At 33.7% G+C, this 21,181-nt stretch overlaps 1 protein-coding gene across 2 annotated transcripts in view; it reads left to right on the top strand.

The window, feature by feature from the left end:
* Pik3c2a (phosphatidylinositol-4-phosphate 3-kinase catalytic subunit type 2 alpha) overlaps positions 1 to 21,181 on the top strand; it is a 121,674-nt gene that overhangs the window by 75,830 nt on the left and 24,663 nt on the right. Inside the window, exons 12-21 of one of the 2 annotated variants that reach the window (XM_027942301.2) lie at positions 554 to 676; positions 1,763 to 1,930; positions 7,436 to 7,547; positions 7,925 to 8,070; positions 10,840 to 11,028; positions 12,187 to 12,280; positions 12,763 to 12,857; positions 13,194 to 13,374; positions 18,447 to 18,551; positions 19,513 to 19,605. In XM_027942301.2, the coding sequence (XP_027798102.1) occupies positions 554 to 676; positions 1,763 to 1,930; positions 7,436 to 7,547; positions 7,925 to 8,070; positions 10,840 to 11,028; positions 12,187 to 12,280; positions 12,763 to 12,857; positions 13,194 to 13,374; positions 18,447 to 18,551; positions 19,513 to 19,605 (1,306 nt within the window). The remainder of the gene's footprint in view (positions 1 to 553; positions 677 to 1,762; positions 1,931 to 7,435; positions 7,548 to 7,924; positions 8,071 to 10,839; positions 11,029 to 12,186; positions 12,281 to 12,762; positions 12,858 to 13,193; positions 13,375 to 18,446; positions 18,552 to 19,512; positions 19,606 to 21,181) is intronic. The other variant, XM_071616366.1, reaches the window with a different exon arrangement.

The following is a 21,181-nucleotide window of genomic DNA, read 5'->3' on the forward strand; positions in this document are numbered from 1 at the left end:
GGCTGTCATTCCTATCTAATGAGAGACTATAACAGTATCTGTCCCATGGGTAGAAGCCTCCCTATACAGTAAAAAGATTGGCTCAATCAAGCCAGCCCCTGTACTATTATGTGCTTAGCTGATCCTATTTTAGTAGTTTAGCAAAAAGAAAATGGCACCTAGGGAAGATGTAATATTTATGCTCTCTCTAGAATTTGCCTGGAAATGAATAAGTACAATTATGCATTGTCATCTAACTAAAATCTAAAGCTAGTAGCATTAGTTATTTAGTTATGAACACAACACTTAAGTTCTTCAGCCAGTATCATTTATAGTACCTTGAGACTGTCACCTAGGAATATATGTTCTCCTCTGTACTCCTTTGGCCATCCCACTTCTGTGTGTTCATAAAATTTGCAATGATTAAATTCAGATAGATTTTTAAAAATTAAATGAATGGTGACCAGTTAATTTCAGATATTAGTCACTTTGGGGAAAGAACTGCTAATATGTTTGTATTACTTAGCTAATTCATGTTACTAAGTTAGAAATCAAATTAAATTTCTTTTCTCAGTTACGAAAAATACTACTTGATATGTTCCTTGTCACACAATGGAAAGGATCTTTTTAAACCTATTCAGTCTAAGAAGGTTGGCACTTATAAGAATTTCTTCTATCTTATTAAATGGGATGAACTGTAAGTAACATTTTTGGCTTTTTAATTCTCTTACTGTACCCTGTTCTGTACTTTTTTCAATTTATACATCCTAATTTCAGTTTTACCATTTATACCGAAATTCATTAAATTCTTACTAATGTCTTAAGGTCTCTCCTAGACCTGATTCTATAGAACAAACTGAAATTTTCACAAAAAAATCTGAAATACTCATTTAACTACATTTTATTAAATTGCAGTAATATGCCATTTGTTCTTCCTAGACTTTATTGTTAAAGATATAAATTTATATATAACTCTAGAGAGTTGTTGTTTTGTAGCATTACTTACTTTAATATTTTTTTTTAATACTTCATAAAAATCTAGCACTATTATTAATAGATAATCAAAAGAGTAACCTAAAATTTGTGTACATGATGATACTTGGTAATGTTAACTAATTTATTTATTTATTCATTCATTCATTCTATGGTACTGGAATTTGAACCCAGGGCTTTGGCACTACCACTGAACTACATTCTCAGGCTTCTTTTGCTATTTTTTAAATTACAAAAATAATATATATCTGTGAAAGCAGACAAATAATACAGAAATGCAAATAGGGTCAAAAGTAATGTTATCCTGTTTACAACACCTGATCTCAAGAGTTGACCCCTATTGACCTCATCTGTTCTTTCAGACTCTGAAGGAAAAATGCATTGGTAAACATACATATACATATATGTATGTATGTTTGCTTATATATGTTCATATTTACATCCCAAAACAAATACTCATAAACATTACTCTGGTTTGTCTTAAAGGAAATAAATAAAAATGACTACTATTATTTTGCCAGGAAATTGACACTGCAAATCTTAAGTATAATTGCTAACACATTTATGAAGAAAAAAAATGTTGTATTTTGAAATTTATACTGTTGATGAAATTTGTTGAAGACTTTTAACAGTACAAGTTAACCAAACTTGTTACTAAGATACAGGTTACTCAGGATTAAAGATTATTTGATAAGTCAAATGAAATACCTAAAATTGTCAATCCATTAAAAGGTTAAACTTCACATTCAATCTAATCTGTTCTTTCTATTAATACATTTTCCCCCCATAGAATCATTTTTCCCATCCAGATATCACAATTGCCATTAGAATCAGTTCTTCATCTTACTCTTTTTGGAATTTTAAATCAGAGCAGTGGAAGTTCCCCTGATTCTAATAAGCAGAGAAAGGGGCCAGAAGCTTTGGGCAGAGTTTCTTTACCTCTTTTTGACTTTAAGCGGTAAGTATTTCTGAATTTTGATGGTAAGTTACTATGGATACATGTACACATCAGTATTGGTTGGAGGACAGGATGAGGAACAATGACAAACATGAGCTAAAGAGCTCTCTCAGTTTTTTTCAATGTGATAAAAGAAGATCAGGTCAAAGACACAGATCAAGGGAAACCAGTTGTTCTGCTGTAGTCTGAACTGTCTGTCTGGATATGCAGAGGATTGTTTGCCATTCATTATTCTAGGAGAGGAGCAGCAGTCAATGACTCTCTATCTTTATGTAAAAGTATTATATTATTGAGGTAATACCATGATTTTATCAGTTCCCTTGATACTATTAAAAGAATTCTGCTTTTCATCCCTTTCCTGCCCTCCTCCAGTTTCAGACACTCAAAAGGCACACATTATGCCCTATATTAATTCTGTTTGCCTGACTCATCTGTCTCTACTTTTAAGGGTCCCTCTTGTCTTTAATTTCCAAATATCTCATATGTATGCAAAAACCTATTATGGGTTTCTTTCTCCCTATGCCTAAGGGTTAAAGAATCTTTTAATATCCACAGTGGTCTATTCCATTGTCCAATATATAGGACACCTATAAAAACCTATAAGATTGTTAAATTTAAATTTTTATTTGTGTCCTATGTGTAGGACAGTGGGACATAATGGATTAATAGATGAAGTGCAAAAGGAATAGTTCTTAGAATAGCAAGGTATCCTAAAGGGAAAAACAAACAACTGAGTAAGTTTGAGATATGTTACATATAGTATGTGGAAATGTTGTACGGCTTCATAATGCATGTAGGCATATTAAAGTATCTAAGTTCTATAGTCAAAAAGGCCTATTTATGCTTTATAACCATATGTTTAGTCTAATAACAAATACTTCTATAACACTTAGGGTTGGTATTATCTGTGTGCTGTACAAATATCCTTATATTCTCCACAACAGCTCTGTGAAGGAGATATTGTTATTACCCCCTGTTCTAGAGAGGGAAACCAAAGTACGAGGCTAAGTGCCTTAGTGCTTACTTAATAAATGGTGGAATTGGGATTTGAGCCAGGCAGTCTGGATCCAAGGTCTATGTTTTTAAATGTTATCCTTTGTTTACATTCTCAAACTTATTTAATACCATAGCACTTTTTTGTTGTTCAACAATATATCTTTTGAAATACTGGGACAGTTTGGAAAATTATTTAATAATAGATCTATTTAAACTAAATAAAAAATTTAATATTAAGAATGAAAAATATCTGCTAATCTAGTTCTGCTTCCCTTTTCTTCCTCTTTTTAAATGAGAGAAACACTGTTTGAATTTCCAGTAATCATTTTTGAAATTATGTTCAAAACACTGACTTCACAAATGTTCTTCTTGATATTTTCCCATGTACTTATGTGAACCATGCTTCTTCTAATTATTTTCCTCATATTTGAAGAGGCAGTATAAGATTTATTAACTACAAATTTTGACCCCTGACTCAATTCTGAACCATTAAAGGCTAGAGAAAAGCAGTTGAAGTGATTACGGTTAGTAATGAGTATTCAGAACCCTTTTGTTAAATATAATCTATAACTTCTCTGAAATAGAACATACTGGGACTGGGGATGTGGCTCCAGCGGTAGCGCTCTCGCCTGGCATGCGTGCAGCCCGGGTTCGATCCTCAACACCACATACAAACAAAGATGTTGTGTCTGCCGAAGACTAAATAATAAATATTAAAAAAAAAAAAGAAATAGAACATACTGATATGATATCATTGGCACTACAAACGAGAGGAATTATGTCCTCAATTGTCTTTGATAAATTGTGTCAGAGTAGTTATGTGAGAAAGTTGAATGTGATTTCATTAACATTAATTTTTATATAAGCTAGTTTGAAAACATTTCTGTTCTTGAAAGCACCGGGAGCCTTTGAGTACCATCACTGTCACTTTTGTTGTCTACTAATAAATGTTTTTTTTTATATGAATGATGTAACCTTCTTTCATAATTTGAGAGATTATAAAGTGAAAGTCAGTTGACTTCTGTGATATTTTGAAATAGTTTGCATCCAACACTCATAAGGTAAATAGATGGCATTAAGCTCAAGACTGACAAGTAGTGCGGTCATTCTGGTAATGTTAGGACTTCATACTCAAATTAAGAGGGAAGATGATTTTACATTAATATATACAGAGAAGCTAAGTATTAATGATCTAGTTCAGGTAGCATACTGTGATTAGTAACTCTGTTCTAGCAGTTCCTGTTAAAATTATTTCTGGTTAAGGTACAACCTTCATACAACTTGATGGAGTCACTGTCACAGAAACCAAATGACTCAAAGACCTTTTGAGTCAGCCTCTCTGAAAATGGCATATAAGGAGATTCAAGCATTTAACCTGCCTTCCTGTTAGAGTTGTATCTCACCAAATAATTGATGTGAAAGTTTGGGGTTTTGGGAGGAAGGATACTAGGCATTGAACTCAGGGATACTTGACCACTGAGCCACATCCCCAGCACTATTTTGTATTTTATTTAGAGACAAGGTCTCACTGAGTTGCTTAGCTCCCTGCTTTTGCCTGAGACTGGCTTTGAACTTTATTTGAACTTGTAATCCTCCTGCCTTAGCCTCCCCAGCCTCTAGGATTACATAGGCATGTGCCACCACATGCAGCTGTGATAAAGTTTTTAGTAGAAAAGTTCTAGCTAATTGATGTAGAAATTTGAATATCAAAAGTTTTCAAACCTTGGGGCTGGGGTTGTGGCTCAGAGGTAGAGTGCTTGCCTAGCACATGCAAGGCCCTGGGTTTGATCCTCAGCACCATATAAGAAATAAAATAAAGATATTGTGTCCATCTACAATTAAAAAATAAATATAAAAAAAAGTTTTCCAATCCTACTAAAATAATAGATTTAGACCAAGGTTTCTCAGTCTCAGCAGTATTGACATTTTGGGACAGATAATTCTTTTGTTATAGGAGACTTCTGTGTATTATAGATGTTTAGCGGTATCCCTGGCTTCTACCCACTGACTTCTAGTAGTACCCCCAAGTTGACAACTACATATTTCTCCAGACATTGCCTCATGTCTGCTGGGAACATAGGCCCCCATAGAGAAGCATTGATCTAAGCAATGATCATCAATACCTTCTTAAAGCCATTTAGCTTTTCTGAAATTTTATAGTAGATGATTTAAATTGATAGCACTTGAACAAACTAATAAATCATAATGTTATAGAAAGAGAAAGAGGTAATCCCAATGATGTGTGCCTCTTTATTTGATGGAGTAGGCAGTAGTGTACAATACTACCTATGAGATACTGAGTATTCTTGCTGAAGACCTAAACCTGAATCACATCAAGCCACTAGATCTAATTACTACTTAACAGAAAATATAGGAAGTCATGTTAAAAGACACCAAAGGAATATAATCAGCAAAATTCATGAAATAGAAATTGCTATAGAAAAAAAGACCTGTATTTTCAGCAAATAAATGACAGGGGTAAAAGTGTGCCGAATGCAAATAGTTTCATCTTTGAAAGCCATATAAGCTGTCACAAGTGCAATAGCCACTATAGACAATACATTAACAAACGGGCATGACTGTGTCTAATAAAATTTTATTTACAAAACTAGGTGGCAGGACTTTGCTGAACCTGAATTAAAAGATGCTTAAAAAGACATTTCAACTGGCACTGGGCATATAGCTCTATTGGTAGAGTGCTTGCCTTGTATGCACAAGGCCCTTGGGTTCAATCCCCAGCCCCACAAAAAAAAAAAAAAAAAAAAAAAGATTTTAGCCAAATGCAAATGTTGTTGGACCTTGTTTGGATCCTGTTTCAAACAAACCAATGATAAAAAAAAAACAACAAAAAAAAGAAAATTCAGGGAAATTTGAAAACTGACTAGATATTTTATGACCATAAGTAATTTGTTAATTATTTTAAGAGAAATAATGGTATTATAACCACTTCAAAGGGAAACTTGATTGTTTAGACTTATGTAACAAAATTTATAGACCAAATAGTGCGATTAAGATTTGGCTTAGGCTGGGGATGTGGCTCAAGTGGTAACACGCTCGCCTGGCATTTGCAGGGTGCTGGGCTCGATCCTCAGCACCACATAAAATAAAAATAAAAGATGTTGTGTCCACCGAAAACTAAAAAATAGATATTTAAAAAATTCTCTCTCTCTCTCTCTTAAAAAAAAAAAGATTTGGCTTAAAGTTGAAGTTGGGCACAGTGGTACATGCTTTTTTTAATCCCAGTGGCTTGGGAGGCTGAGGCAGGAGACTCGCAAGTTCAAAGCCAGCCTCAGCATAAATCAAAGGGGCTCAAGCAATTCAGTAAGACCCTGTCTCTAAATAAAATACAAAATAGTGCTGGCTGGGGATGTGGCAGTGTCCAAGTGCCCCCCTGAGTTCAATCCCGATAAAATAAATTAAGATTTGCTTTGAAATAGTCTAGTTGGGTGTATGGGTAATTTTTAGAAATGACAGCTTAAAATATATCAAACATTCAAAAGTTATTAATGTGGGCAAGAGAAAATAGTAAGACAGGAGTTCAGTTCTGAAAAGGATATTTTATGTTTAAATAAAATGAAGATTTGACAAAGTTCATAACTTCCTGCTTTTATTAATCTTATATTTTTCAAATATCTCTTCTATGTAAAGATAAATCAATATCTTTGACTAAGTGTTTTAATTTAAGTAGAACATAAATTTGTAGTCTAGGCCAAGGGTCCACGTGTTCAAGCCCATTGTTTGTTTTTGTAAATACAGTTTGTTAGAACCTAGCACACATATTCATTTATGTAGAATGTATAGTTATTTTGCATTATAATTGCCAGGTTGAGTCTTTGCAACAGAGATGAGTGGCCCACAAAGCCCAAAATATTTACTGACTGGCTCTTTTTTTTTTTAATATTTATTTTTTAGTTGTAGTTGGACACAATACCTTTATTTTATTTATTTATATGTGGTGCTGAGAATCGAACCCAGGGCCTTGCATATGCTAGTCGAGCGCTCTACCACTGAGCCACAACCCCAGCTCCTGACTGGCTCTTTAGAGGAAAAGTTTGCTGACAAGGATAGAGATACAAATTCTCATCTCACATGATTGGTGCTTTAACACAAGAAATTATTCATTTTCTTGGCATATTCTAATGGTAAAAGCCATGAAGCAGTCCCCAGGTGGTAGTCCAAACTACCACCCTAAGATGTATTCCCTTACAGAAAATCTTGAAACACTATCATTTACCCCTTCCTATTTATAGAAGTTGTTTCGGAGACAGGTGATTCTGAATTTACCGTTCTTCTTGAGATAAATATTTTCATTCTCCCTCTTTGTTCCCACCCTATACTTTAATACATTTACTTAAAGTCTCATTACAGTGTGGGAGTGACTCCTTCTGATATGTTCTTAAAGATGATATTTTTATTTAGTGAATGTTAGTGAATACTAACATTTCAGATTGATTATCATGTGTTGTGTCAGTTTTTTAAATGAAAATTATTCTTTTTATATTCATGAAGGTTTTTAACATGTGGAACCAAACTTCTCTATCTTTGGACTTCATCATCTACAAATTGTATTCCTGGAACAGTCCCTAAAAAAGGATATCTCATGGAAAGAATAGTGCTACAGGTAATGGTACTTCTTGATATGTGGAGAGGTTTAAATTTAAATTTCTTGAAAAAAAATATATATATCTTTTATTTGGGCGTTATTAAAGAAGCCTAATTGACCGTTTTAATTTCAGAATCTATCTTCAATTTAAATGTAATGAAACCATTTTCAATTTCTGAGGATACAGTAAAACATGCATTGTATCTATTCCAAGAAAATATATGTGTATTATTGAGAATTACCAACTATTGATAATCACTTTCAACAAAACCCCGAGAAACACCAATATAATCTCAGTGTAAATCCACCCTGATTGTTCAGGGGAAAAAAAAGTCCATTTTCTTAAAGACACGTTAATGTTCTATATTTTGATCAACTTCTGTTCAATTTTTAAGGTTGATTTTCCTTGTTCTACATTTGATATAATTTATACAACTCCTCAAGTTGACAGAAGCATTACACAGCAACATAACTTAGAAACACTGGAGAATGATATAAAAGGGAAACTTCTCAATATTCTTCACAGAGACTCATCACTTGGGTATGCGTCATTTATTCTGTTTGTAGCCTGGGTATCTCCTACAATGTAAAGCTCATGTTAAGAGCTTGTATTAAATGCCCTGATTTAGTTCATGATTTAGCAGTGCTCTTGTTTTGGAACACTTTCTATTTAACTTATTTTTTAAATTGTATTAAAAGCCTATATGGGGGCTGAGGGTGGGTGTAGCTTATTGGTAATGCACTTGCCTGTCATGATAAAGCCCTGGATTCAAGTCCCACAAAAAAAGAAAGACTGTGTGACTACATAAAAGTTAGATAATGTACAAGTCAAACTTCTTATTTGATCAAAAGGCAAACAGACTGGGAAATATATTAAATATCAATGAAATAATTTCCTGTAAGAACATGTTTATGGGGCTTGGTTGGTGGCTCAGCAGTAGAGCGCTTGCCTAGCATGTGTGAGGCCCTGGGTTCAATCCTCAGCACCACATAAAATAAATAAATAAATAAAATAAAGATATTTTGTTCAACTACAACTAAAAAATAAATATTAAAAAAAAAAGAACATGTGGGATTCCACCTCTTCGGTCCCCTTCTTCCTCCAGGGAGAAGTCTTTTCTATTGTCCTTTAATAAAGCTTTTACTTACCACTCTACACTTGCCTCCATGTGCTTCTCTGGTGTTATACTTCAGCATCGAGGAAGCAAGGACTCATCACCGGGTAAACAGTGGTAGCAGATTGGAGGTTCCCCACCGAGATCTACACCAAGGATTTTGTCAGCTATGTCCTGTAATGCCCAGTCCTGAACTCATGTTTTGTGGCTCTTTTACAACTTATTTTCATCTACAGAGGCACAGACCCACTTCACTCATTTTGTGCAATGAACTGACTTTTCTCTATCTTTGCAAACAATGTTTGGAAGAGCCAGTCTATTGGAGGGTCTTCCATATTATAAAATATGGTTCTCAGACCCTGTAGGACTTGAGGATAATTCGCTGCTGTGTTACTACCATCTTCCCTGTGATTTGAGTGCTCCATCAACTCAGAAGAGAAGTATTTGTGGTCACAAGCTAAGGAATACTAGAAACCATGAGATTTGAGAAAATGCAAGAAATAATTTTCTCTTAGCCATATTATCTATTTGTACATTCACAGTCACTCACACTTTGAAAATCTTGTGTTTAAATTATCCATAATTGTAAGAGATAATTTCTGGTTATTTCATTCCAATAAGTGTCTAATTCTATTTTTAGCCATATTAAAAAAATCAGAAATTACTGCTAATAAAATCTATATATTCAAAAAAAAAAAAAAAGAAGAACATGTTTATGTCAATAAGGTAAAGATCAATGATCTTTATAGTAAAGGAGGGAGAATATGAACAGTCAATTATTGGGGAAATAAATGCAGAGTGTTTTACATATTTGAAAAGATGTTCAATCTCTTAAAGAAAAGTAAATTAATACAACATACTCTTATACCCACCAGAGTGGTGAAAACTTAAAAGGCCTCATCACATAAAGTATTGATAAGGATATAAAAAAAGTGGGAGTTATTGGCAGAACTATAAAAAGCCACAACCCTTTTGGAGAGCAGTTTGGCAAAATCTATTAAAGTTACAATGTGGTATATTCTGTGACCCAGAATTGCCCCTTCTAGTAATGAATTGAAGAGAAAATTCTTATGTATTTGCTTATTAGAGATAAGAATGCTCATTTTGTTATTTATTTGGATAAATGAAAAAGACTGGAAATGTCCGTCAATAGCAGTTAAATTATCCAGTGGAGAAATACAAATATTAATAATGAAGTCATAACTATATGTACTAATACATAAGATATCTTAAATGAAGACATAAAGGAAGAGAATAGTGAATATAGTTTGTTGCCATTAACATAAAGGAAAAGAAAACCTAAAAATATCCATATGTATCATGTATAGCTAAAAAGAAAAAATTTTAAAAAACACAAAACACACATATGTATGTTTCTATATAAATAGATTGTCTCTGGAAGCATACATAACCTTAAGTGGTTGCCTCTGGGAAGGGGGATTGGTAGGAGAGACTTCACTGCTCCTTTTGCAGTGTTTGAATTTTTTCAGTATTCCACATGAAATGAATACAATTTATATGTGTTGTATAAATAAGTTAGTAGTATAACAGTGAAATAATTTCATTCACATAAATATTTGTCATTAAAGCAATTAGAATTTCTAAACTGAGTCCTTTTCATTTTGACTATTTCTCAATTCAACTGTATTAATTTTCTAAAATATTATGGTAGCTTTTTTTTTTTTTATGGGCAACAGGGGAGGGGTGGTGGTACTGTGGATAGAACTCAGGACACTCAACCACTGAGCCACATCCCCAGCCATATATATATATATATATATATATATATTTTTTTTTTTTTAAAGAGACAGTGTCTCATTGAGTTGCTTAGTGCCTTGCCATTGCTGAGGCTGACTTTGAACTCAAGATCCTCCTGTCGTGGCCTCCTGAGCCACTGGGTTTACAGGCATGCATCACTGTGCCTGGCTTTAATAAATTTTTATTGAACTGAATTATGCCTCATTTTCATAACTAAGGCTCTTTTATTAAGGCAGAATAATTTCTTTCTGTTCTCAAATTAGAGTAGATTTGGTGTTTGTTATATCTTGCATTTTTTCTATTCCAAATTAGTGTTAATGATTTCACCAAGAAGCAGCTTTCTCAAATGAGTAAATATTTTTGTATTTTTAATCATTGAGATTATCTATGGCATTATCATATCACTGAGAAGTAATTTAATTCTATTATGTACACAGACTTTCTAAAGAAGATAAAGCCTTTTTGTGGGAGAAACGTTATTATTGCCTCAAACACCCAAATTGTCTTCCTAAAATACTAGCAAGTGCCCCAAACTGGAAATGGGTTAACCTTGCCAGAACATACTCATTGCTTTACCAGTGGCCTCCATTGTACCCACTGGCTGCTTTGGAGCTTCTTGATTCAAAGTAAGTAAAATATATTTATTTTCTTTTACTGTCAGTTATATTGCAGTAGTTCTTCCTTTTTAACACAAAAACAGTTCAATACGATATAAAAAAGTAAATATACCTTTATTCAAACATAACCTTTTGCATTGAAATTTTCATAAAAGCATTTTATGTCATTTAAAACTAACCCGAAAAAAAAGGGTTAGATTGTCTGGAGTTATAGTTCAGTGGTGGAGCACTTGCCTAGCATGTGTGAGGCACTGGGTTGGATCCTCAGTACCACATAAAATAAATAAATAAAATCAAAAGAAGGTAATGTGTCCATCTACCATACACACACACATATATATAAAAGGAATGGTTAGATTGTATATTTTTAACAATTTGTTGTATTTTAATGATGTGAGCCAAAATTTATTTTCATATATTTAAGGTTTCAGAATAATTCCAAAATTGAATCTGAATAACACAGTTAGATTTTCTTCCTAATACCAAGAAGGTGACACATGCCTATAGTTCCAGAGACTTGGATGCTAAGGTAGGAGAATCACAAGTTCAATGGCAGCCTCAACAACTTAGTGAGATCTGGTCTCAAAAAATAAAAAGGTGGGCTGGCTAGGGTTGTAGCTCAGCGGGAGAACACTTGCCTAGTACATGTGAGGCTCTGGGTTCCATCCTCAGTAACAAATAAAAATAAATAAAATAAAGAATTGTGTCCATCTACAACTAAAAAATATTTAAAAATAAAAAGGTCAGGGGCTGTAGTTCAGTGGTAAAGCACCCCAGGATCAATCCCCTATACCAAAAACTAATATTTTTTCTTCTTAAGGAAGAAACAGCCAGGCACAGTGGCACATACCTATAATCTAAGCTGCTTGGGAGGCTGAGGTAGGAAGATCATTGAGTTCAAAGTCAGCCTCAGCAAAAGTAGGCATTAAGCAACTCAGTGAGATCCTGTCTCTAAGTAAAATACAAAATAGGGCTGGGGATGTGGCTCAGAGGTTGAGTGCCCCTGAGTTCAGTCCTTGGTATGAAAAAAAAAGAAGAAACATTGCTTTAGAAAAAAAGAATTGTGTATTCTTTGTCAGGAATAAATTGAAATTGAAATTGTTTTTGGGAAATACAGCTTTACTAGAAAGAAGCCTCTGTCAAATCTGAATTTTTCTGATGTTTTAGATTTGCTGATCAGGAAGTAAGATCCCTGGCTGTGACCTGGATTGAGGCCATTAGTGATGATGAATTAACAGATCTTCTTCCACAGTTTGTACAAGTAAGTTTTTTAGTAGGTTACCTCCCTCCTTATGTCTCACACCCCACCTGGTTTTAAAAAGTAAGGAACTTAGAGTTTACCTGCTGTTTTAATTAAAAGTAGTTTTTGTATGATTATAATGTTGGGGATCATTGCATGAGGATTTAGTGTGAATTTTTTTCCACTATTGTTATCTTGAATATTATATATCTGTAGATGAATTTTTAATTCTCAGACTTCTTAAAGTCTCAAAATAAAGCAGACTTGAGCTTTTCCTTGATTTTTCTTTATTAGTGAAACATAGCTAATGCATATTTTGTTGAGGTTATTCCTGTGCTTGATTTTATTAATTTGGCCTGTATTAATTCATCTGTTTCATTTTTGTAAGTATCATCTTTTTGTTAAATTTATACTTGCTTTATAGAATTTATCTTTTAATAATTTTATTTGAACAATTTACTAGGGACTTAACCACTAGTAATCCTTATTCTCTTTTATAATAGGCTTTGAAATATGAAATTTACTTGAACAGTTCATTAGTGCGCTTTCTTCTGTCCAGGGCATTGGGAAATATCCAGATAGCACACAGTTTATATTGGTAAGATTTAACTTTTATGAAGTACTTTGTTTCCATTGTTAATATTTATAGAGATGACATACTTTGTAAGTCTAAATAGTATGCTCAGAATATTTGCTATTAATACTAGATATTTTATTTATTTTAAAGAAGCTAAGTTTTTGTGTTTAGAAATAAACCCCAAAATAACAAAACCCTCTATTGAAAAATATTTGGCATGTGATGACTGTATAAATAGAGTTTTTACTTGCTTATATAGCTTACCATAAATTTCTGAATACTAAAAATGAACCCATTAAGTTAGTTTTGTTCATTCAGTTATCAAAAGTGGCTGACATAAATATTTTGCTGTATTAGGCTTCTCAAGGATGCCCTACATGATACACAGTTTGGTGTCCGATATGAACATGTATTGGGTGCTCTACTCTCAGTAGGAGGAAAAGGACTCAGAGAAGAACTTTCTAAGCAGACAAAACTTGTACAGCTTTTAGGAGGAGTAGCAGAGAAAGTAAGGCAGGCTAGTGGATCAGCCAGACAGGTATGTACTCAAAAGAGAACATAAATGTTTTGTAAATGATCTTTATGGTGCTGACAAATTAAGTTGTACTACTTTTTTTTCTTTTGAAACAGAGAAAATGAAGAATTATTTTAATTCTGAAAATGTGTCAAAAGAAAATTTTCCCAAATTAATCTTTTCTGGAAGTGTAATAAATGAACTTTTTTAATCAATAGATTCCCAATAGAATTCTAACTATACCTGTACTATTTTGGACAGATAAGATTCAAAGGCTAGGGGCTGAGGATGTGGCTCAAGCGGTAGCGCACTTGCCTGGCATGCGTGCGGCCCGGGTTCGATCCTCAGCACCACATACAAAGATGTTGTGTCCGCCGAAAGGATTCAAAGGCTATTTAAAATATATGGGGAAAATGCCATAATTCAGAAGACCAATGCTTTTATTTCCTATGCTTATTAATTCCTTTCTGATTAAAATTGTTCTCAAGTGTGTTTTTCACTGTCTTGTCTTTAAAATTTTTTGTAATTGCAAAGTATCAGTGCTGATTTTTGATTTAAAAAAAATAGGTAATAAAGTTTATAGATTCAAAAATGAGGAGTTAATATTATTTCCAATTCACTCTTCCAGTTCATGGTTTACTGTATACTCCTCTTGGTCATATGATATATATACCCCCCACACACACACACACATACACATACACACACATGAATTTGGGGAGTTGTTTTAGTTTTACAAAACAGAATTTTCCCCCTTCCATTCTCTCACTCCACCACACACACAGACGCCTTACTCTTGTTGAAGTAAAAATCACCTAATATAAAATTTAGCCATAACAAAATGTATAATCATTAGCTTTTAATACATATACAGTAGTGTTGTACAAGCATTACTGCTATCTAATTCTACAGTATTTTTATAATACCAAAAAGAAAGCATGTACCCATGGACCATTCACTCCCCATTTCCCTTCTTCCCCACCCCTGGCAACTACTAATATGCTTTTGTCTATATGAATTTGCCTATCCTGGACACTTTATATAAGTGGAATCTCATAATATTTGATCTTTGTATCTGGTTTCTTTTTCTTTTTTTTTTTTTTAAGAGAGGGAGGAAGGGAGGGAGGGAGAGAGAATTTTTAATATTTATTTTTTAGTTTTCGGCAGACACAACATCTTTGTTTGTATGTGGTGCTGAGAATCGAACCCGGGCCGCACGCATGCCAGGCGAGCGTGCTACCGCTTGAGCCACATCCCCAGCCCTTTGTATTTGGTTTCTATATGAATCATATAATATGTGGTCTTGTATCTGTTTTTTTTTTTTTTTTCCACTTAGCATGTTTTTAGAGTTCATCCATGTTCTAGAATGTTTAAGTTTGTCATCCCTTTCTATACCTAAATAATATTCCATTGTTTAGATATAGTTCATTTATTTATCTGTTAATGAGTTGATGGACATTTGGGTGGTTCTGCTTTTTGTCTAATACTAATAATGCTGATAAAGTGTTCAATGGACACCTTGTTTTTACTTCACCTAAGAATGAAGTTTCTGAATTATATAGTAAATCTGTATTTAACTTTTCGGAGGTGTTATTGAACTGCTCTCTCTAGCAGTCCTACCATATTATATTTCTGCCTACCATCAGTATAGAAGAATTCTAATTTCTCAACATCCTCATCAACATTCCCCCCCACTCGGGATCTTGTTTTTTTTTTTTTTAATGATTTTATTATAGCCATTCTAGTGGGTATGAGGTCATATCTAGTTGGTTTAATTTGTAATTCCTTAATGACTGATGATGTTAAATGTATTCTTACAAGTTTGCCGTTTGTATATCTTCTCTGGAGAAATGTCTAATCAAGTACTTTACTCATTTTAAAATTGAATTATCTTTGTCTTAAATTGTTAAGCATTCTTTATATATTCTGGGTACTAGACCCTTATCAGATACACTTTTTTTTTTTTCAGATACACTATTTGTTAATATTTTTTCTTTCCATTGTGTGGGTTATCACTTCCTTGATAGTTTCCTTTGATGCACTGTAATTTGTTTGTTTAGTAGGGGATTTGAGATGAGATCTTGCTATTTCCAAGACTGAATCAAAAACAATCCTCCTACCTCAGCCTCCTAAATAGATGGTTTTACAGGCATGCACCACCATTCCTGGCTTATTTTTAAACTTTGATCAAGTCCAGTTTATCTGTTTTTGTTTTGTTTTGTTTTGTTGTGTTTTTGTTTTTGTTTTTGTCTTTCATTGCTCGTGTTTTTGATGTCAGGTCTAAGAATTTCTCATTAAATTCAATGTCAAAGGTGTACACCTGTATTTTTATCTAAGTTTTACAGTTTTAGCTCTTATATTTAGACCTTTGATACATTTTTGAGTCAGTTTTTGCATTTGCAGTGAAGGAGGAGTCCAGTGTCATTTTTTTCCACATTTTTTATTGATTCATTATAGTTGTACATAATGATGGGCTTTGTTGTTACATTTTTATACATGCACACAATATAGCAATATCATGTGGTCAATATCACTCCCCAGCACATCCCTCCTACCTTCCTGCCTTATACCCTTGTTCCCTTTCCTCTACTGATCTCCCTTTGGTTTTCATGAGATTCTGGCCCCCAAACTTTTCTTTTTCCTACCTAGCTTCTACATATGAGAGAAAACATATGACCCTTGACCTTCTGAGTTTGACTTATTTTGTTGATGTCTTCCCATTTATTTATATCTTCTCAAATTCATTCATTTTCCTGCAAATGACATAATTTCATTTTTTGTGACTGAATAAAATTCCGTTGTGTATATATCGATTCATTTCTTTTTCCATTCATCTATTGATGGATAGATACCTAGGCTGGTTCCATAGTTTGGCTATTGAAAATAATATTATTGTTCGGCATGTGGCTCTCCAGTTGTCTTAGGCCATTTGTTAAAAGATTCCTTTTTCCCATTGAATGGTTTTGGCATCCTTGTCAAAAAACAGCTGGAGGAAAAAATATATGTAATATGAAATTTTATATATATTTCTGGACTTTCTTTTTCATGCATCGATATATCAGTCCTTAAACCATACTGTTCTTTTCTTTTCTCCTCTTTCACTCTCTTTCTCTGTTTTTCTTCTCTTTCTCCCTCTCCTGGGGAATCTAATCCAGGGTCCCACACATAGTAAGCAAGTGTTCTATCACTGAGTTTTAGCCCCAGCCTTATATCATACTGTTTTGATTACCATAGTTTAGTAGTATGGAGGAAATATAATTCCTCCATCTTCATTCATTTTCAAGATTGTTTTGGCTCTTTGGTGTTCCTTGGGTTTATTGTGTTCATTTCTGCAAAAAGACAGTTGGAGTTTGGTTAAGAATTATGTTATATCTATAGGTCAATTTGGAAAATGTTATCATTTTAATGATTTATGTCTTCTAATTCATGAACACAAGATGTCTTCCCATTTATTTATATCTTCTCAAATTCTTTCAATAATGATACCTTTTTTGTTTTGGGTTGTTTGTTTTATTTTGTTCTACAGTACTAGGGATTGAACCCAGCATCTTGTGTAAGCACTACATGTTTGTTTTGGGTTTTTATTTTTTTTGCAAATGCCTTTTTTAAACTTCATCTTGGATATTCATATCAGCAATGTAGTTTTACTTCATGATTTTTAGTCGGTGTATAATACTATAAGGTATTATAGCATAAATTGTGAACCATTCCTACCACTACTACTACTTTTTTTTTTTTTTTTTTGGTTTTGGGCTTTGAACCCTATTTTGAGATAGGATCTCACTAAGTTTCTGAGGCTTTGAACTTGCAATTCTCTTGCCTCAGCCTCCTGAATAGCTGGGATTACAGGTATCTGCCACCATGCCTGGCTGACCCATTACATCTATGTAGGTTGTTACACATTTTTCCTTTTCCAGTCATTACTACAATGAACTTTGGTATGTAAGTTTTTACTTCTTTGCTAGTATTTGTTTTTTTGATACATGATCTCACCAGTTGCCCGTGTTGGTCTTGAATTCCTAGACTCATGTGATCTTCCTACCTTAGCCTCTCAAGTAGTTGGGACTGTAAGCATGCACTGCCATACCAGGCTTTTTAGCATTTCTTTATAGAATATTCCTATAGGCAAATTAGTTGAGTTGAAGATACGTACTTTTTTAAAAATTTTCTTTTAATTGTTGATGAATCTTTTATTTAATTTACTTATATGTGGTGCTGAGAATCGAACCCAGTGCCTCGCACATGCTAGGCAAGCACTCCACCACTGAGCCAACAATCCCAGCCCCGAGATATGTACATTTTTAAAAAATATTTTTTAGTTGTAGATGGACACAATACTTTATTTATTTATCTTTATGTGGTGCTGAGGATTGAACCCAGTGCCTCACATGTGATAGGCAAGTGCTCTACCCCTGAGCCACAATCCCAGCCCAAGCCCCAGCTATGTACATTTTTAGTAATAATAGTTTTTGTTAGATTGTTCTCCAAAAAAAATAAATAAATTATGCCTGTGTACACCTCTCTCCCCATCAACAGATTATGAAATTGTTTTCCACCACTTCTGTTGTCTTAAATTTTCATTGGATAGATGAAAAGTTGCATCTCATTTTTGCTTAATTTTGATTTTGTTGACTAATATTGAGCTTTAACATTTTCATGTATATTGGTTAGCCATATATACATCCCCCTGTACCTGTGTTTATAGCTTTTGTCTATTCTAATTTACTTTTACAGTAACAACCCCTTTAAGCAGCAATCTCTATCTTTATTCCCCTGGAACTGGTGATTGAACCCAGGGCCTTGCGCATGCTAGGCAAGCATTCTGCTTCTGAGCTACACCCCAGCCATTTTTATAAATTATATTTTGAGACAGGTTCGTGCTAAGTTGCCCACGCTCGTCTTGAATTTATGACCCTTCTGCCTCAGCCTCCTGAGTAGCTTAGATTATGGGTGTGTACCACTGCACCTAGCAAGCAACAACTTTTTGACCATTTTGAAGTTGGACATTTTATAAATTGTGTCTGCAACACATTTCCTTGTCTTAAAAACAGACCTTCATTTTTATTATGTACTTATGATAACAATCTCTTTCATAGGTCGTCCTCCAGAGGAGTATGGAACGAGTACAGTCCTTTTTTCTGAAGAATAAATGCCGACTCCCTCTCAAACCAAGTCTAGTGGCAAAGGAGTTAAATATTAAGGTGATAAAATACTTAAAATTTCAAATTAAATTTCAAAATAATACATAGGAAAAAAGCAAATGAGCAGGTATGCTTAAGGCAAACAAGGATAAGACCTGCATAGTTTCGTTGTGAGTATGTATGAAAGGATTTCTGTTTGTCGTTAGGATCCATATTTATCTCAACATTCTTTACCTAATTGGTATTCCAAAATGACAGTGGAAAGTTATTTATTTCCTTGGGTTTTATTTGTTGTTTATCTTAAATTGGCTTTATTGTCTTAAATTAACTTTTTTGTTAATTAGTTTCATTTAAAAATAAGATTTAACCTTTGCTAATGAAATTATTAAAGTTTTAAATCAGTATTTGAGTCCATATATAATTAATTATAGTAGTACGATAAGTAGAAGTGGTGATTTCATCGCCAATCAGAATGAGTATCACAAAACTGTGTTTTGTTGAGGAATTAAAACCATTTATAGGGGCTGGAGTTGTAGCTCCGCGGTAGAGCACTTGCCTTGCCTTTGTGAGGCACTGAGTTCAATTCTCAGCACCACATTTAAATAAGTAAATAAAATAAAGGTTTATCAACAACTGAAAAAAAAATTGGTTCTCTTAAAAAAAACACAAAAAACATTTACAAAGGGCTGTGGATATGGCTCAGTGGTAGAGTGCATGCCTGGCATGTATGAGGCCCTGGGTTCCATCCCTAGCACAGCAAAACCAAACCAAACAATAACAAACAAACTCAAACTGAAAGTATGCTATGTTTAAATTTTAAAAAATAAACTATATATGTATGTATATATATACATGTGTACATACAAACTGTGTGCCAAATCATCTAAAAATCAGTTATTTTTATGTCATTTTCCATAGTTCAGTGAAACAAGTGAAAAGGGAAGTGCCCAGAACCAAAAAGTAATAAACTAATTTTTTATGCCAGTGTTATCTTTCTAATGCTTAAATGATATATTTGCAGTCATGTTCATTCTTCAGTTCTAATGCTGTGCCCCTAAAAGTCACAATGGTGAATGCTGATCCTTTCGGGGAAGAAATTAATGTCATGTTTAAGGTGAGCAAAATAGGGTTACTTTGGGATGTGGGAGGTATGGGGGTCTCACTGTGTTGCCCAGGCTGTCCTGGCACTCAAGGGCTTATTTAAATGATCCTTCTGCCTCAGCCTTACCATTAGCTGGGGCTACAGATTTACACCACAATGTCCAAATAAGTTTTTTGTTTGTTTGTTTTTATTTTTGTTTTTTGGTACCAGCAGTTGAACAGGGCACTGGCACTGGGCTGAGGTTGTGGCTCAGTGGTAGAATGCTTGCCTAGTGAGTGTGAGGCACTGGGTTTGATCCTTAGCACAATAAAATAAATAAATAAATGGATGGTATGTGTGTATCTACAACTAAAAAAAATTTTAAAAAGAAAGAAAGAAAAAAACAGGGGCACTTAACCACTGAGCCACATCCCCAGCCCTTTTTATAATTTATTGTGACACAGGGTCTCAAGAAGTTGCTTAGGGCCTCACTGAGTTGCTGAGGCTGGCTTTGAACTCGCAATCCTCCTGCCTCAGCTCCCTGAGCTGCTTGGATTGCAGGAATGTGCCACCACGTCTGGATTTTTTTTTTTTTTTTCCCTCTCTTTCATGGCAATTTAAAAATATTTTTTAAATTAAATTTCTTTTCCAAAATTACCAGGCAGTTTTGTATGTCTTATCACTGACATAAACTTTTCCAAAACACATTTGGGAACAAATGCAACTCTGGGATAGATCTACTACAGTTGACATGGGTTGAGCTCATCGTAACTCGAGACAGTGCCTTTTATGCAGCCTGTAGTGCAAATGGTGTCTCCCAGAGTTGGGCGTACAAAACATGATCAATAGCACTTGTTTTTAGAAACATACCAATTACATATACATAATTTATAATTATGTCAAACTTCTGTGTATTGTGCTTATAATTTATATATTTTGAAAAAAAAAATCTTGTGTTTTAGTTAATTCAACTAGATAAGTGAAGGTTCATAAAGGTAGCTTTATTAAGCTTCCTTTGATTTCTTTTTTTTTTATTTTTTTTATTTTTATTTTTTAATTTTTTATTGTTGGTTGTTCAAAACATTACAAATTTCTTGATATATCATATTTCACACTCCTTTGATTTCTGTAGCAAGTTCCCATATACTCAGGTCTCATATGGAACTTCATTTTTTTTTTTTTTTTTTTTTTACTGATATAGAAGCCTTTTCCTAAAACTTTACCATCTGTTTTAATTATCAAAATTTTATGTTTCGTCTTAATGTATACTAAGGCAAATCCCTCTTATTCTTTTTATAATTTTCTTGACTATTGTCAAAAATGACTTCATAATTACGTGTTTTAATGTATTATTATATATTATTTTATCCAGTTTATAAAAGAAAAATAAGCTGGGTGTGGTAGCACACACCTGTGAACCCAGCTATTCTAGAGACTGAGATAGAAGGATCACAAGTTGAAGGCTAGCTTGGTAAACTTAGTGAGACCTTGTCTCAAAATAAAATTTTAAAAAGGGCTGGGGATGTAGCTCATTGGTAAGAGCACTTATCTAGCATGAGCGAGGCTTTGGATATTCAGTCCTCAGTGTTGAAAGGGAAGAAAGGGAAAG

The sequence above is a fragment of the Marmota flaviventris genome, chromosome 9 (assembly GCF_047511675.1).
Source record: "Marmota flaviventris isolate mMarFla1 chromosome 9, mMarFla1.hap1, whole genome shotgun sequence".
Classification (NCBI taxonomy): Eukaryota; Metazoa; Chordata; class Mammalia; order Rodentia; family Sciuridae; genus Marmota; species Marmota flaviventris.